Source organism: Poromitra crassiceps, assembly GCF_964638095.1.
Source record: "Poromitra crassiceps genome assembly, chromosome: 1".
Classification (NCBI taxonomy): domain Eukaryota; kingdom Metazoa; phylum Chordata; class Actinopteri; order Beryciformes; family Melamphaidae; genus Poromitra; species Poromitra crassiceps.
The window spans coordinates 5,822,169-5,839,855 of NC_139623.1; the positions used below are offsets into that span (position 1 = coordinate 5,822,169).

The following is a 17,687-nucleotide window of genomic DNA, read 5'->3' on the forward strand; positions in this document are numbered from 1 at the left end:
TAGGTTGAAATGCGTAGTGTGCTGGCCCACAGGAACAAACATTCTAAGTAGAAAAGCAGCACTTCTGTCTTTGTCAGGGGATAAAGTGTTGCTGTTGAAATGTTTTCCCTCAATAATAAAATATTCTTTACTTGTAGGTCTCTAACAACACTGCTTTGCTGCGGTTGACATATACAGTACTTGATAGTTGAAGTTGTGTGTGTGTTGTGCCACCCAGGACAAGCTGAAGGCTCTGCTGTGGGCCAGCCAGGCTTTTGAGGAGAGACCCAGTGAGCTGGAGGCTCTGTGGGAGCGCTGCTCCACTCTGCTCTACTCCCTGGAAGACAGACAGAAACAGCTGGGCCTGGGCCACAAGGTGGGAGCAACTCTAGCCAGCTCGGATAATATGCCATTATAATATTATATACAGTATATATATCTATCTATATATACAGTATATCTGGGGGCCCTCGCTGGCGATGCTAAACGTTTAGCTTACCTGTTCGCATCTATGTTCACAATGGCATCCCAAGTAGCATACAAGTATGGGATGCGATGTGAACAGTTGTATTATGGGATGTATTATGCGTTTCCCAGGCAACGACACACGTTGACACGTTATGGAACAGCGCTGTACGCTGGCAAAATGCTCCTAAAAGCAAAATGCTTATTGTTTTGAATCATTTGGCATTTGGCAATACTAGTAGTAATAGTATGCCATAAACTACTTCTCTCCTCTTTTCTCCAGGTCATTACCACCTACTCTTCCCCCTCTTTTCTCCAGGTCATTACCACCTACTTCTCTCCTCTTTTCTCCAGGTCATTACCACCTACTCTTCCCCCTCTTTTCTCCAGGTCATTACCACCTACTTCTCTCCTCTTTTCTCCAGGTCATTACCACCTACTTCTCTCCTCTTTTCTCCAGGTCATTACCTCCTACTTCTCTCCTCTTTTCTCCAGGTCATTACCACCTACTTCTCTCCTCTTTCCTCCAGGTCATTACCACCTACTTCTCTCCTCTTTTCTCCAGGTCATTACCACCTACTTCTCTCCTCTTTTCTCCAGGTCATTACCACCTACTCTTCCCCCTCTTTTCTCCAGGTCATTACCACCTACTTCTCTCCTCTTTTCTCCAGGTCATTACCACCTACTTCTCTCCTCTTTTCTCCAGGTCATTACCTCCTACTTCTCTCCTCTTTTCTCCAGGTCATTACCACCTACTTCTCTCCTCTTTCCTCCAGGTCATTACCACCTACTTCTCTCCTCTTTTCTCCAGGTCATTACCACCTACTTCTCTCCTCTTTTCTCCAGGTCATTACCACCTACTCTTCCCCCTCTTTTCTCCAGGTCATTACCACCTACTTCTCTCCTCTTTTCTCCAGGTCATTACCACCTACTTCTCTCCTCTTTTCTCCAGGTCATTACCTCCTACTTCTCTCCTCTTTTCTCCAGGTCATTACCACCTACTTCTCTCCTCTTTCCTCCAGGTCATTACCACCTACTTCTCTCCTCTTTTCTCCAGGTCATTACCACCTACTTCTCTCCTCTTTTCTCCAGGTCATTACCACCTACTTCTCTCCTCTTTTCTCCAGGTCATTACCACCTACTTCTCTCCTCTTTTCTCCAGGTCATTACCACCTACTTCTCTCCTCTTTTCTCCAGGTCATTACCACCTACTTCTCTCCTCTTTTCTCCAGGTCATTACCACCTACTTCTCTCCTCTTTTCTCCAGGTCATTACCACCTACTTCTCTCCTCTTTTCTCCAGGTCATTACCACCTACTTCTCTCCTCTTTTCTCCAGGTCATTACCACCTACTTCTCTCCTCTTTTCTCCAGGTCATTACCACCTACTTCTCTCCTCTTTTCTCCAGGGCATTACCACCTACTTCTCTCCTCTTTCCTCCAGGTCATTACCACCTACTTCTCTCCTCTTTTCTCCAGGTCATTACCACCTACTTCTCTCCTCTTTTCTCCAGGTCATTACCTCCTACTTCTCTCCTATTTTCTCCAGGTCATTACCACCTACTTCTCTCCTCTTTCCTCCAGGTCATTACCACCTACTTCTCTCCTCTTTTCTCCAGGTCATTACCACCTACTTCTCTCCTCTTTTCTCCAGGTCATTACCACCTACTTCTCTCCTCTTTCCTCCAGGTCATTACCACCTACTTCTCTCCTCTTTTCTCCAGGTCATTACCACCTACTTCTCTCCTCTTTTCTCCAGGTCATTACCACCTACTCTTCCCCCTCTTTTCTCCAGGTCATTACCACCTACTTCTCTCCTCTTTTCTCCAGGTCATTACCACCTACTTCTCTCCTCTTTTCTCCAGGTCATTACCTCCTACTTCTCTCCTCTTTTCTCCAGGTCATTACCACCTACTTCTCTCCTCTTTCCTCCAGGTCATTACCACCTACTTCTCTCCTCTTTTCTCCAGGTCATTACCACCTACTTCTCTCCTCTTTTCTCCAGGTCATTACCACCTACTTCTCTCCTCTTTTCTCCAGGTCATTACCACCTACTTCTCTCCTCTTTTCTCCAGGTCATTACCACCTACTTCTCTCCTCTTTTCTCCAGGTCATTACCACCTACTTCTCTCCTCTTTTCTCCAGGTCATTACCACCTACTTCTCTCCTCTTTTCTCCAGGTCATTACCACCTACTTCTCTCCTCTTTTCTCCAGGTCATTACCACCTACTTCTCTCCTCTTTTCTCCAGGTCATTACCACCTACTTCTCTCCTCTTTTCTCCAGGTCATTACCACCTACTTCTCTCCTCTTTTCTCCAGGGCATTACCACCTACTTCTCTCCTCTTTCCTCCAGGTCATTACCACCTACTTCTCTCCTCTTTTCTCCAGGTCATTACCACCTACTTCTCTCCTCTTTTCTCCAGGTCATTACCTCCTACTTCTCTCCTATTTTCTCCAGGTCATTACCACCTACTTCTCTCCTCTTTCCTCCAGGTCATTACCACCTACTTCTCTCCTCTTTTCTCCAGGTCATTACCACCTACTTCTCTCCTCTTTTCTCCAGGTCATTACCACCTACTTCTCTCCTCTTTTCTCCAGGTCATTACCACCTACTTCTCTCCTCTTTTCTCCAGGTCATTACCACCTACTTCTCTCCTCTTTTCTCCAGGTCATTACCACCTACTTCTCTCCTCTTTTCTCCAGGTCATTACCACCTACTTCTCTCCTCTTTTCTCCAGGTCATTACCACCTACTTCTCTCCTCTTTTCTCCAGGTCATTACCACCTACTTCTCTCCTCTTTTCTCCAGGTCATTACCACCTACTTCTCTCCTCTTTTCTCCAGGTCATTACCACCTACTTCTCTCCTCTTTTCTCCAGGGCATTACCACCTACTTCTCTGCTCTTTTCTCCAGGGCATTACCACCTACTTCTCTCCTCTTTTCTCCAGGTCATTACCACCTACTTCTCTCCTCTTTTCTCCAGGTCATTACCACCTACTTCTCTCCTCTTTTCTCCAGGTCATTACCACCTACTTCTCTCCTCTTTTCTCCAGGTCATTACCACCTACTTCTCTCCTCTTTTCTCCAGGTCATTACCACCTACTTCTCTCCTCTTTTCTCCAGGTCATTACCACCTACTTCTCTCCTCTTTTCTCCAGGTCATTACCACCTACTTCTCTCCTCTTTTCTCCAGGTCATTACCACCTACTTCTCTCCTCTTTTATCCAGGTCATTACCTCCTACTTCTCTCCTCTTTTCTCCAGGTCATTACCACCTACTTCTCTCCTCTTTTCTCCATGTCATTACCACCTACTTCTCTCCTCTTTTATCCAGGTCATTACCACCTACTTCTCTCCTCTTTTCTCCAGGGCATTACCACCTACTTCTCTCCTCTTTTCTCCAGGGCATTACCTCCTACTTCTCTCCTCTTTTATCCAGGTCATTACCTCCTACTTCTCTCCTCTTTTCTCCAGGTCATTACCACCTACTTCTCTCCTCTTTTCTCCAGGGCATTACCACCTACTTTTCCCCCTCTTTTCTCCAAGGCATTACCACCTACTTCTCTCTTCTTTTCTCCAGGTCATTACCTCCTACTTCTCTCCTCTTTTCTCCAGGGCATTACCTCCTACTTCTCTCCTCTTTTCTCCAGGGCATTACCTCCTACTTCTCTCCTCTTTTCTCCAGGTCATTACCACCTACTTCTCTCCTCTTTTCTCCAGGTCATTACCACCTACTTCTCTCCTCTTTTCTCCAGGGCATTACCACCTACTTCTCTGCTCTTTTCTCCAGGGCATTACCACCTACTTCTCTCCTCTTTTCTCCAGGTCATTACCACCTACTTCTCTCCTCTTTTCTCCAGGTCATTACCACCTACTTCTCTCCTCTTTTCTCCAGGTCATTACCACCTACTTCTCTCCTCTTTTCTCCAGGTCATTACCACCTACTTCTCTCCTCTTTTCTCCAGGTCATTACCACCTACTTCTCTCCTCTTTTCTCCAGGTCATTACCACCTACTTCTCTCCTCTTTTCTCCAGGTCATTACCACCTACTACTCTCCTCTTTTCTCCAGGTCATTACCACCTACTTCTCTCCTCTTTTCTCCAGGTCATTACCACCTACTTCTCTCCTCTTTTCTCCAGGTCATTACCACCTACTTCTCTCCTCTTTTCTCCAGGTCATTACCACCTACTTCTCTCCTCTTTTCTCCAGGTCATTACCACCTACTTCTCTCCTCTTTTCTCCAGGTCATTACCACCTACTTCTCTCCTCTTTTCTCCAGGGCATTACCACCTACTTCTCTCCTCTTTCCTCCAGGTCATTACCACCTACTTCTCTCCTCTTTTCTCCAGGTCATTACCACCTACTTCTCTCCTCTTTTCTCCAGGTCATTACCTCCTACTTCTCTCCTCTTTTCTCCAGGTCATTACCACCTACTTCTCTCCTCTTTCCTCCAGGTCATTACCACCTACTTCTCTCCTCTTTTCTCCAGGTCATTACCACCTACTTCTCTCCTCTTTTCTCCAGGTCATTACCACCTACTTCTCTCCTCTTTTCTCCAGGTCATTACCACCTACTTCTCTCCTCTTTTCTCCAGGTCATTACCACCTACTTCTCTCCTCTTTTCTCCAGGTCATTACCACCTACTTCTCTCCTCTTTTCTCCAGGTCATTACCACCTACTTCTCTCCTCTTTTCTCCAGGTCATTACCACCTACTTCTCTCCTCTTTTCTCCAGGTCATTACCACCTACTTCTCTCCTCTTTTCTCCAGGTCATTACCACCTACTTCTCTCCTCTTTTCTCCAGGGCATTACCACCTACTTCTCTGCTCTTTTCTCCAGGGCATTACCACCTACTTCTCTCCTCTTTTCTCCAGGTCATTACCACCTACTTCTCTCCTCTTTTCTCCAGGTCATTACCACCTACTTCTCTCCTCTTTTCTCCAGGTCATTACCACCTACTTCTCTCCTCTTTTCTCCAGGTCATTACCACCTACTTCTCTCCTCTTTTCTCCAGGTCATTACCACCTACTTCTCTCCTCTTTTCTCCAGGTCATTACCACCTACTTCTCTCCTCTTTTCTCCAGGTCATTACCACCTACTTCTCTCCTCTTTTCTCCAGGTCATTACCACCTACTTCTCTCCTCTTTTATCCAGGTCATTACCTCCTACTTCTCTCCTCTTTTCTCCAGGTCATTACCACCTACTTCTCTCCTCTTTTCTCCATGTCATTACCACCTACTTCTCTCCTCTTTTATCCAGGTCATTACCACCTACTTCTCTCCTCTTTTCTCCAGGGCATTACCACCTACTTCTCTCCTCTTTTCTCCAGGGCATTACCTCCTACTTCTCTCCTCTTTTATCCAGGTCATTACCTCCTACTTCTCTCCTCTTTTCTCCAGGTCATTACCACCTACTTCTCTCCTCTTTTCTCCAGGGCATTACCACCTACTTTTCCCCCTCTTTTCTCCAAGGCATTACCACCTACTTCTCTCTTCTTTTCTCCAGGTCATTACCTCCTACTTCTCTCCTCTTTTCTCCAGGGCATTACCTCCTACTTCTCTCCTCTTTTCTCCAGGGCATTACCTCCTACTTCTCTCCTCTTTTCTCCAGGTCATTACCACATACTTCTCTCCTCTTTTCTCCAGGTCATTACCTCCTACTTCTCTCCTCTTTTCTCCAGGTCATTACCACCTACTTCTCTCCTCTTTTATCCAGGTCATTACCTCCTACTTCTCTCCTCTTTTCTCCAGGGCATTACCTCCTACTTCTCTCCTCTTTTCTCCAGGTCATTACCACCTACTTCTCTCCTCTTTTCTCCAGGTCATTACCTCCTACTTCTCTCCTCTTTTCTCCAGGTCATTACCACCTACTTCTCTCCTCTTTTATCCAGGTCATTACCACCTACTTCTCTCCTCTTTTCTCCAGGGCATTACCACCTACTTTTCCCCCTCTTTTCTCCAAGGCATTACCACCTACTTCTCTCCTCTTTTCTCCAGGGCATTACCTCCTACTTCTCTCCTCTTTTATCCAGGTCATTACCACCTACTTCTCTCCTCTTTTCTCCAGGTCATTACCACCTACTTCTCTCCTCTTTTATCCAGGTCATTACCACCTACTTCTCTCCTCTTTTCTCCAGGGCATTACCACCTACTTCTCTCCTCTTTTCTCCAGGGCATTACCTCCTACTTCTCTCCTCTTTTCTCCAGGTCATTACCACCTACTTCTCTCCTCTTTTATCCAGGTCATTACCACCTACTTCTCTCCTCTTTTCTCCAGGGCATTACCACCTACTTCTCTCCTCTTTTCTCCAGGTCATTACCACCTACTTCTCTCCTCTTTTCTCCAGGGCATTACCACCTACTTCTCTCCTCTTTTCTCCAGGGCATTACCACCTACTTCTCTCCTCTTTTATCCAGGTCATTACCACCTACTTCTCTCCTCTTTTCTCCAGGGCATTACCACCTACTTCTCTCCTCTTTTCTCCAGGGCATTACCACCTACTTCTCTCCTCTTTTCTCCAGGGCATTACCTCCTACTTCTCTCCTCTTTTCTCCAGGGCATTACCACCTACTTCTCTCCTCTTTTCTCCAGGGCATTACCACCTACTTCTCTCCTCTTTTCTCCAGGGCATTACCACCTACTTCTCTCCTCTTTTCTCCAGGGCATTACCACCTACTTCTCTCCTCTTTTCTCCAGGGCATTACCACCTACTTCTCTCCTCTTTTCTCCAGGTCATTACCTCCTACTTCTCTCCTCTTTTATCCAGGTCATTACCACCTACTTCTCTCCTCTTTTCTCCAGGGCATTACCACCTACTTCTCTCCTCTTTTCTCCAGGGCATTACCACCTACTTCTCTCCTCTTTTCTCCAGGGCATTACCACCTACTTCTCTCCTCTTTTCTCCAGGGCATTACCACCTACTTTTCCCCCTCTTTTCTCCAAGGCATTACCACCTACTTCTCTCTTCTTTTCTCCAGGTCATTACCACCTACTTCTCTCCTCTTTTCTCCAGGGCATTACCACCTACTTCTCTGCTCTTTTCTCCAGGTCATTACCACCTACTTCTCTCCTCTTTTATCCAGGGCATTACCACCTACTTCTCTCCTCTTTTCTCCAGGTCATTACCTCCTACTTCTCTCCTCTTTTCTCCAGGGCATTACCTCCTACTTCTCTCCTCTTTTATCCAGGTCATTACCACCTACTTCTCTCCTCTTTTCTCCAGGGCATTACCACCTACTTCTCTCCTCTTTTCTCCAGGTCATTACCACCTACTTCTCTCCTCTTTTATCCAGGTCATTACCACCTACTTCTCTCCTCTTTTCTCCAGGGCATTACCACCTACTTCTCTCCTCTTTTCTCCAGGGCATTACCTCCTACTTCTCTCCTCTTTTATCCAGGTCATTACCACCTACTTCTCTCCTCTTTTCTCCAGGTCATTACCACCTACTTCTCTCCTCTTTTCTCCAGGTCATTACCACCTACTTCTCTCCTCTTTTCTCCAGGGCATTACCTCCTACTTCTCTCCTCTTTTATCCAGGTCATTACCACCTACTTCTCTCCTCTTTTCTCCAGGGCATTACCACCTACTTCTCTCCTCTTTTCTCCAGGTCATTACCACCTACTTCTCTCCTCTTTTATCCAGGTCATTACCACCTACTTCTCTCCTCTTTTCTCCAGGAAATTACCACCTACTTCTCTCCTCTTTTCTCCAGGGCGTTACCACCTACTTCTCTCCACTTTTCTCCAGGTCATTACCACCTACTTCTCTCCTCTTTTCTCCAGGTCATTACCTCCTACTTCTCTCCTCTTTTCTCCAGGTCATTACCACCTACTTCTCTCCTCTTTTCTCCAGGTCATTACCACCTACTTCTCTCCTCTTTTCTCCAGGTCATTACCACCTACTTCTCTCCTCTTTTATCCAGGTCATTACCACCTACTTCTCTCCTCTTTTCTCCAGGTCATTACCACCTACTTCTCTCCTCTTTTCTCCAGGTCATTACCACCTACTTCTCTCCTCTTTTCCCAGGTCATTACCACCTACTTCTCTCCTCTTTTCTCCAGGTCATTACCACCTACTTCTCTCCTCTTTTCTCCAGGTCATTACCTCCTACTTCTCTCCTCTTTTATCCAGGTCATTACCACCTACTTCTCTCCTCTTTTCTCCAGGTCATTACCTCCTACTTCTCTCCTCTTTTATCCAGGTCATTACCACCTACTTCTCTCCTCTTTTATCCAGGTCATTACCACCTACTTCTCTCCTCTTTTCTCCAGGTCATTACCACCTACTTCTCTCCTCTTTTCTCCAGGGCATTACCACCTACTTCTCTCCACTTTTCTCCAGGTCATTACCACCTACTTCTCTCCTCTTTTCTCCAGGTCATTACCTCCTACTTCTCTCCTCTTTTCTCCAGGTCATTACCTCCTACTTCTCTCCTCTTTTATCCAGGTCATTACCACCTACTTCTCTCCTCTTTTATCCAGGTCATTACCACCTACTTCTCTCCTCTTTTCTCCAGGTCATTACCACCTACTTCTCTCCTCTTTTCTCCAGGTCATTACCACCTACTTCTCTCCTCTTTTCTCCAGGGCATTACCACCTACTTCTCTCCTCTTTTCTCCAGGTCATTACCACCTACTTCTCTCCTCTTTTCTCCAGGGCATTACCACCTAGTTCTCTCCTCTTTTCTCCAGGTCATTACCACCTACTTCTCTCCTCTTTTCTCCATGGCATTACCACCTACTTCTCTCCTCTTTTCTCCAGGGCATTACCACCTACTTCTCTCCTCTTTTCTCCAGGGCATTACCACCTACTTTTCCCCCTCTTTTCTCCAAGGCATTACCACCTACTTCTCTCCTCTTTTATCCAGGTCATTACCACCTACTTCTCTCCTCTTTTCTCCAGGGCATTACCACCTACTTCTCTCCTCTTTTATCCAGGGCATTACCACCTACTTCTCTCCTCTTTTCTCCAGGGCATTACCACCTACTTCTCTCCTCTTTTCTCCAGGGCATTACCACCTACCTCTCTCCTCTTTTCTCCAGGGCATTACCACCTACTTCTCTCCTCTTTTATCCAGGGCATTACCACCTACTTCTCTCCTCTTTTCTCCAGGTCATTACCACCTACTTCTCTCCTCTTTTCTCCAGGGCATTACCTCCTACTTCTCTCCTCTTTTCTCCAGGTCATTACCACCTACTTCTCTCCTCTTTTCTCCAAGGCATTACCACCTACTTCTCTCCTCTTTTCTCCAGGGCATTAACACCTACTTCTCTCCACTTTTCTCCAGGGCATTACCACCTACTTCTCAGGGAACTGTGGTCTGGAAGACGCTGAGCTGGCCCAGAAGTTCCTCGACTCACAGGTGAGCTACTGTCGCACCTGAAATCACTTTACTCTCTCTTTGCTTCTATTTCTATCCCACTTCTCTTTTCATATTCTGTACTTTCTCTGTCCTTTCGTACTGTCTGTCCTCCATTCTGACATGGAATAGTTTGGACATTCAAATATTCGTTCATAATGCTGACATTATGGTCATTAAACATGGTTTAAGTCAGCTTTCAAAATGAATGGTTGATTGATTATTTCACTCCAGTTATATAGAAAGTTGAAGTTGATTTAACAAAAAGACAAGCTCACATAAAAAAATAAGTCAGGATTTGTTTATTTTATGTCATGATGATGTCACGGCAAACATTCGAATATTGGTGGAAAACCTAAATAAAATATTAATTCAAATGGGAAAAAATGATATTCAGTAAAGCCCTGTTTGTAATTGTCTCATTCTTTTGTAATTTCTCTAATCCGTTTATGGTCCCTGCATCATGCTTTGTACTTCTTTCCCCATCCTTCAGTCTGTCCCTGCTTATTCTCTGCTGTGACTGTTCTTCTGTGTTGTGTCAGTGTGTCCCTGCTTATTCTCTGCTGTGACTGTTCTTCTGTGTTGTGTCAGTGTGTCCCTGCTTATTCTCTGCTGTGACTGTTCTTCTGTGTTGTGTCAGTGTGTCCCTGCTTATTCTCTGCTGTGACTGTTCTTCTGTGTTGTGTCAGTCTGTCCCTGCTTATTCTCTGCTGTGACTGTTCTTCTGTGTTGTGTCAGTGTGTCCCTGCTTATTGTCTGCTGTGACTGTTCGTCTGTGTTGTGTCAGTGTGTCCCTGCTTATTGTCTGCTGTGACTGTTCTTCTGTGTTGTGTCAGTGTGTCCCTGCTTATTCTCTGCTGTGACTGTTCGTCTGTGTTGTGTCAGTGTGTCCCTGCTTATTCTCTGCTGTGACTGTTCTTCTGTGTTGTGTCAGTGTGTCCCTGCTTATTCTCTGCTGTGACTGTTCTTCTGTGTTGTGTCAGTGTGTCTCTGCTTATTCTCTGCTGTGACTGTTCGTCTGTGTTGTGTCAGTGTGTCCCTGCTTATTCTCTGCTGTGACTGTTCTTCTGTGTTGTGTCAGTGTGTCCCTGCTTATTCTCTGCTGTGACTGTTCTTCTGTGTTGTGTCAGTGTGTCTCTGCTTATTCTCTGCTGTGACTGTTCTTCTGTGTTGTGTCAGTGTGTCCCTGCTTATTCTCTGCTGTGACTGTTCTTCTGTGTTGTGTCAGTGTGTCTCTGCTTATTCTCTGCTGTGACTGTTCTTCTGTGTTGTGTCAGTGTGTCCCTGCTTATTCTCTGCTGTGACTGTTCTTCTGTGTTGTGTCAGTGTGTCCCTGCTTATTCTCTGCTGTGACTGTTCGTCTGTGTTGTGTCAGTCTGTCCCTGCTTATTCTCTGCTGTGACTGTTCTTCTGTGTTGTGTCAGTGTGTCCCTGCTTATTGTCTGCTGTGACTGTTCTTCTGTGTTGTGACTGTTCTTCTCTGCTGTGACTGTTCTTCTGTGTTGTGTCAGTCTGTCCCTGCTTATTCTCTGCTGTGACTGTTCGTCTGTGTTGTGTCAGTCTGTCCCTGCTTATTCTCTGCTGTGACTGTTCGTCTGTGTTGTGTCAGTCTGTCCCTGCTTATTGTCTGCTGTGACTGTTCGTCTGTGTTGTGTCAGTCTGTCCCTGCTTATTCTCTGCTGTGACTGTTCGTCTGTGTTGTGTCAGTCTGTCCCTGCTTATTCTCTGCTGTGACTGTTCTTCTGTGTTGTGTCAGTGTGTCCCTGCTTATTGTCTGCTGTGACTGTTCGTCTGTGTTGTGTCAGTCTGTCCCTGCTTATTGTCTGCTGTGACTGTTCGTCTGTGTTGTGTCAGTCTGTCCCTGCTTATTGTCTGCTGTGACTGTTCTTCTGTGTTGTGTCAGTGTGTCCCTGCTTATTGTCTGCTGTGACTGTTCGTCTGTGTTGTGTCAGTGTGTCCCTGCTTATTGTCTGCTGTGACTGTTCTTCTGTGTTGTGACTGTTCTTCTCTGCTGTGACTGTTCTTCTGTGTTGTGTCAGTGTGTCCCTGCTTATTCTCTGCTGTGACTGTTCTTCTGTGTTGTGTCAGTGTGTCCCTGCTTATTGTCTGCTGTGACTGTTCGTCTGTGTTGTGACTGTTCTTCTCTGCTGTGACTGTTCTTCTGTGTTGTGTCAGTGTGTCCCTGCTTATTGTCTGCTGTGACTGTTCTTCTGTGTTGTGACTGTTCTTCTCTGCTGTGACTGTTCTTCTGTGTTGTGTCAGTCTGTCCCTGCTTATTCTCTGCTGTGACTGTTCGTCTGTGTTGTGTCAGTCTGTCCCTGCTTATTCTCTGCTGTGACTGTTCGTCTGTGTTGTGTCAGTCTGTCCCTGCTTATTCTCTGCTGTGACTGTTCTTCTGTGTTGTGTCAGTGTGTCCCTGCTTATTGTCTGCTGTGACTGTTCGTCTGTGTTGTGTCAGTCTGTCCCTGCTTATTGTCTGCTGTGACTGTTCGTCTGTGTTGTGTCAGTCTGTCCCTGCTTATTGTCTGCTGTGACTGTTCTTCTGTGTTGTGTCAGTGTGTCCCTGCTTATTGTCTGCTGTGACTGTTCTTCTGTGTTGTGTCAGTGTGTCCCTGCTTATTCTCTGCTGTGACTGTTCATCTGTGTTGTGTCAGTCTGTCCCTGCTTATTGTCTGCTGTGACTGTTCTTCTGTGTTGTGTCAGTGTGTCCCTGCTTATTCTCTGCTGTGACTGTTCTTCTGTGTTGTGTCAGTCTGTCCCTGCTTATTGTCTGCTGTGACTGTTCTTCTGTGTTGTGTCAGTCTGTCCCTGCTTATTGTCTGCTGTGACTGTTCTTCTGTGTTGTGTCAGTGTGTCCCTGCTTATTGTCTGCTGTGACTGTTCGTCTGTGTTGTGTCAGTGTGTCCCTGCTTATTCTCTGCTGTGACTGTTCGTCTGTGTTGTGACTATTCAGTCTGTCCCTGTAGTTAGAGAATTTTAGCAAAATGCTTGGACCATCTGTGAAAAAATTTACTACCAATAGCTTTCTTCACCAATGTTCAAGATTCAAGATTCAAGATTTTTATTGTCACTCCATGGTACAAGTATCACGTGTGAAATTCTTGTGCTGTGGACTCCGTTTACGACATAGTACAAATAGGCAACAAGCAATGAGCAATAGGCAATAAGAAATAGGCATCAATAAGCAATACTAAGCAGCAATAGGCAATGCGGCAGAATAGCGATAAGACAAGTCAGTGGCATATTCATTGCACATAGGTGCACATGTTATGTGCATACGTTAGACATGTTCGGACATTTTAATTCGACGTATTTGACATACAGTGCAAATAGCATGTACCTTATTAAACATACAATTAAACATTAGGCATTGTGCATACGTTAGACGTGTTCAGACATTTTAAATTCGACGTAATTGACATACAGGTGCAAATAGCATGTACCTTGTTAGACATACAATTAAACATTAGGCATACATAATAGTAGCAGCTGCAGTACGGTACGGTACGACTACTACACTATTTGTGTATGTTAAGGAGTCTCGTGGCCTGCGGGAAGAAACTGTTCCTCAAGCGATTTGAGGATGTGTTCTTATAGGTGTCTAGAATCACCTCTCAATTAGTGCAAACCCAAATCCTCGTGGAAAATTATTGTGATTATACACTGTGCTTTACATAACAATAACCAATATACCAATATCATATGGTCAGGGAGACATTTTTACTCAAAAATAATGTTTGGAATGGATTCAGCACCCCTGAAAACCCCTAGTTAGGCACCCCACAAGTTCATTTTAGACTTTTAATTTTTATCATATTTTTCACCCAAGCCCTCGGGGCACCTTAACTTTGATTGGCTCTCCAGGATTTTCCACGAGGATTTGGGTTTGCACTTATTGAGAGGTGATTCTAGACACCTATAAGAACACATTGGTGAAGAAAGCTATTGGTAGTAAATTTTTTCACAGATGGTCCAAGCATTTTGCTAAAATTCTCTAACTACTGCTTATTGTCTGCTGTGACTGTTCTTCTGTGTTGTGACTGTTCTTCTCTGCTGTGACTGTTCTTCTGTGTTGTGACTGTTCTCTGCTGTGACTGTTCTTCTCTGCTGTGACTGTTCTTCTCTGCTGTGACTGTTCTCTGCTGTGACTGTTCTTCTGTGTTGTGACTGTTCTCTGCTGTGACTGTTCTTCTCTGCTGTGACTGTTGTTCTCTGCTGTGACTGTTCTTCTCTGCTGTGACTGTTCTTCTGTGTTGTGACTGTTCTTCTCTGCTGTGACTGTTCTTCTCTGCTGTGACTGTTCTTCTGTGTTGTGACTGTTCTTCTGTGTTGTGTCTAGAACCTGTCTGCCTACAACACCCGTCTGTTTAAGAGGGAGAGCGGAGGGAAAGCCTGCTACGAGGTGCGCTTGGCGTCGGCTGTGCAGAAAGGTCAGGACTGGACAGTTGCTTGTTGATTGGGGTGAGAGTGCTGCTGTTGGGTTAGCTGTTGTAAAGTAAATGGAGTGGTAGATGAGAACAAGATTTGCATACGTAAGGGTTAATGCATGACGAGGTGTCCATTATCAGAAATTATTGGACGACGTGGAGGCGTGAACTGTCCGAGGCGAAGCCGAGGATGGTTGCCTCCGCGAAGTCCAATATATATATATATATATATATATATATATATATATATATTAGAACTAATCCGCGGGCCGGTCTGACATGATTGGCGGGGCGGATTCGGCCCGCGGGCCACCAGTTGAATAGCCCTGGCGTACTAGTTTTCAACCGTCAATGAACGAGATATTTTGCGTATTTTTGCTTTACTCACTTTCACATTTTTACGCCAAAAGAGGCCTATTTCAGTTATCGTTAAACTTTGTGGAGAGCCTTTTTTCTTTTCTTCACGTCACCTCCAACAATATATTCAATCATCTTCGACACCACCGCCATCACCATCTCGAAGAGAAGCAATGAACCGTGAGTAAACATTAAGAAGGATCGTGTTGGAACATGTTTTAAAGCGTCTAAAATTTAAATGAAGCGGCATGTGGAAATGGCTGCTACATTACTGTGGTCCAGAGGCTGCAGTGGGCTCATTTTTAAAGGTAGAGTAGAGATCCTGGTATCATATGAAACTAGAGAACCTAAGGCATTAGGGGTGGGGGAAAAAATCGATTCACTTAAGTATCGCAATTTTTAATCTCACGATTTTTTGAATCGATCTTTTATTCCAGAATCGATAATCGCAAAAAAAAAAAAAAAAATTGGGTGCCCGCAGTCAGGCCACTCACTGAACAGCAGGCCAGACGCCGCCTACTGGTTTACTAGTGGTTTTATTACTTTATTAGTTAGTCTGAAGTAATAATTACACTTCAGGGTTAAAGTGGGTGCATCTCATTGTAAAATTGGACTTGGCCCAAATTGGGCTTCAAACGGACAAATTTCACGCGCGTCGGCCCATATCGGCCTGGCCTGCTTGGTATCTAATGCCCGGCCTGAATTATGATCCCAGTCCGCCCCTGTTTTTAACTATATCGCCCAGCCCTACTCATGATATAATATACAGTCTCTAGTGTATGATTCAACTTTTCCCATGTTCTAATCTAGTGTAAAAAAGCAAACAAACTGAAGAAAGAAAAGAAAAAAAGAAACAAATATCGCAATAAATCGTAATATCGAATCGCAATAATCGTAGAATCGCAATACTTAAGAATCGCAATATATATCGAATCGGCACCCAAGTATCGTGATAGTATCGAATCGGGAGATAAGTGAATCGCCACAGCCCTATAAGGCATACAATCCCTGTCATGCTAGCTTGTAGGGAAGGGGCCTAAATAACGCTCCAAATTTAGGCTAAATTTTGGCGAGGGCAAAACTGCCATTTTCAAAGGGGTCCCTTTACTGTCCCTCTCACCTCAAGATATCTGAATGAGAAGGTTCTATGATGGGCACCCAACCTGGAGAACATGGTTCCTTTGTTAGAGGCGATGATGATAAAATTATATATTTTGTAGGGATATGATTCGGTTTCAGTTGTACTAGCCTCATCATAGAACAGGTCTCGTGGGTGACTGAAGTTGATACTTTATTCACCTTTTTTATAATGTCGTGAGAGAGCTGCCGCAGCCATTTATTATTTACCCTGCGTGTAACTGATGATGTTGTTGTTGTTAATGTCACTCTGTCAACAACTAAACCAAAAGCTACATGACCTCTCCATAGACTGTGCGCTGGATGGAGAGGAGGAGTCGCGCTGCGGCAGCTTCAACTTTGAAGACAAAGAGTTCATAGTGAAGAGAGGCGACTACGCTCCTCTCATGGAGAAAGTCAGCTACTACCTCCAACAGGCACAGGTGAGAGGGAGCCATGTCTGGGGAATGTTTCATCTGTATTCATTCAGCTGGTCGACATTACGACAGCAACAAAATCACCACCACAGCAAGAGAAAATGTGAAATTAAGAGAGCCATATAATGTAGCTAAATTTGACTCTAAAATATAAAAGATTGTGGTTCTAATGTTTGGCTTTGTTAAGATTATGTTATGATCAAATGTCAAAAAGAAGACAACATACAATAGAACCATTGTACAGTAATCCTACCAAAAGTCAGCTCACCCTTTCTTTCAATAAACTACATGTTAAAATGACTGTGCCTGATAAGAAGTACTCCATCTGAAAGATATGTAGTATATATATATAAGTATAACAGGAAGAGGAGGTGAGAAGGGAGAGACAGAGCTGGAAGAAGGAGCCATGAATGGATTGATACTAATCATATTGCTGCCACATTTCTACTGTTTCTGTTTGGACACATGCATCTGTTAACGCTTTCCAAATGATTGACAGGCCCATGCAGCCAATGAGAACCAGAAGAGGATGCTCGAGGAGTACAGCCGCAGCTTCACCTTTGGCTCCGTTAACGCCCACAAAGAGGGTTCGCGCTACTGGATCAAAGATAAGGGACCAATCGTAGAGAGGTGAGGCCACCAAAAACCATGCCAAGACTGTTACAAAATGTGTTCACATGCATTGAGGGCGCTGTCAGCAACAACATTTATTTTTTCACCCGCATATTTCTTTTTATGCCTCCGCCGGCGATAGCCAGGCCGGAGGCATTATGGATTCGGGTTGTCCGTACGTCTGATGTTCGTTAACGCCATATCTGAGGAATGCCTTGACAGAATTTCATCAAATTTGTCGACTTGGACTCAAGGATGAGATGATAATAATAATAATTTGCAAAAAGAATGCAACATAAAACATGAGTTTCGCTGACAAAGTAATTAGTCACAGCACTTTTCACTTCATACAGTAGGAAATCTGTAATTTAAACTATTAACTTAATATCTGAAGTGACTTTCTGTGCTCACTTGCATCCATACTCATCTCATGTCATCCTCCTCCTCCTCCTCCTCTCAGTTATATAGGTTTCATAGAGAGCTACAGAGACCCGTTTGGCTCCAGAGGAGAGTTTGAAGGTAACATGCTTTTTCAGTCACCATGATGATTAGGAAGAGTAATATGAATGTGTATATTTCCATGTCAAATAGTGATATCAGGAGCATCTCCACACATAATAAAGAGATGAAGTGCTGTTTTGTATTTGCCTGAGCATTGCTGCATGGTCTCTCCTCAGGCTTTGTGGCTGTTGTGAACAAGGCGATGAGTGAGCGTTTCTCCAAGCTGGTGAGCTCAGCAGAGGTGCTGCTGCCTGAGCTGCCGTGGCCCAGAGACTTTGAGAAGGACACCTTCCTCAAGCCTGACTTCACCTCGCTCGATGTCCTCACCTTCGCTGGTAGCGGAATACCAGCTGGCATCAACATCCCCAACTGTACGTACTACACTAGACATGGGGACTTGGACTTGCCACATGAAGTCGCACTTAAGTCGCACA

At 44.8% G+C, this 17,687-nt stretch overlaps 1 protein-coding gene across 2 annotated transcripts in view; it reads left to right on the forward strand.

Annotated features, from left to right (window-relative positions):
* The window catches only part of dpp3 (dipeptidyl-peptidase 3), a 44,924-nt gene that overhangs the window by 6,302 nt on the left and 20,935 nt on the right, over positions 1-17,687 (forward strand). For both annotated transcript variants that reach the window (XR_014552649.1, XM_083635392.1), the window contains exons 5-11: positions 218-355; positions 9,732-9,806; positions 14,143-14,233; positions 16,016-16,146; positions 16,640-16,770; positions 17,213-17,271; positions 17,430-17,624. Coding sequence is in view for 1 of the 2 variants with exons in the window: in XM_083635392.1 (XP_083491518.1) it covers positions 218-355; positions 9,732-9,806; positions 14,143-14,233; positions 16,016-16,146; positions 16,640-16,770; positions 17,213-17,271; positions 17,430-17,624 (820 nt within the window). In the remaining variant the exon portion in view is untranslated. The remainder of the gene's footprint in view (positions 1-217; positions 356-9,731; positions 9,807-14,142; positions 14,234-16,015; positions 16,147-16,639; positions 16,771-17,212; positions 17,272-17,429; positions 17,625-17,687) is intronic.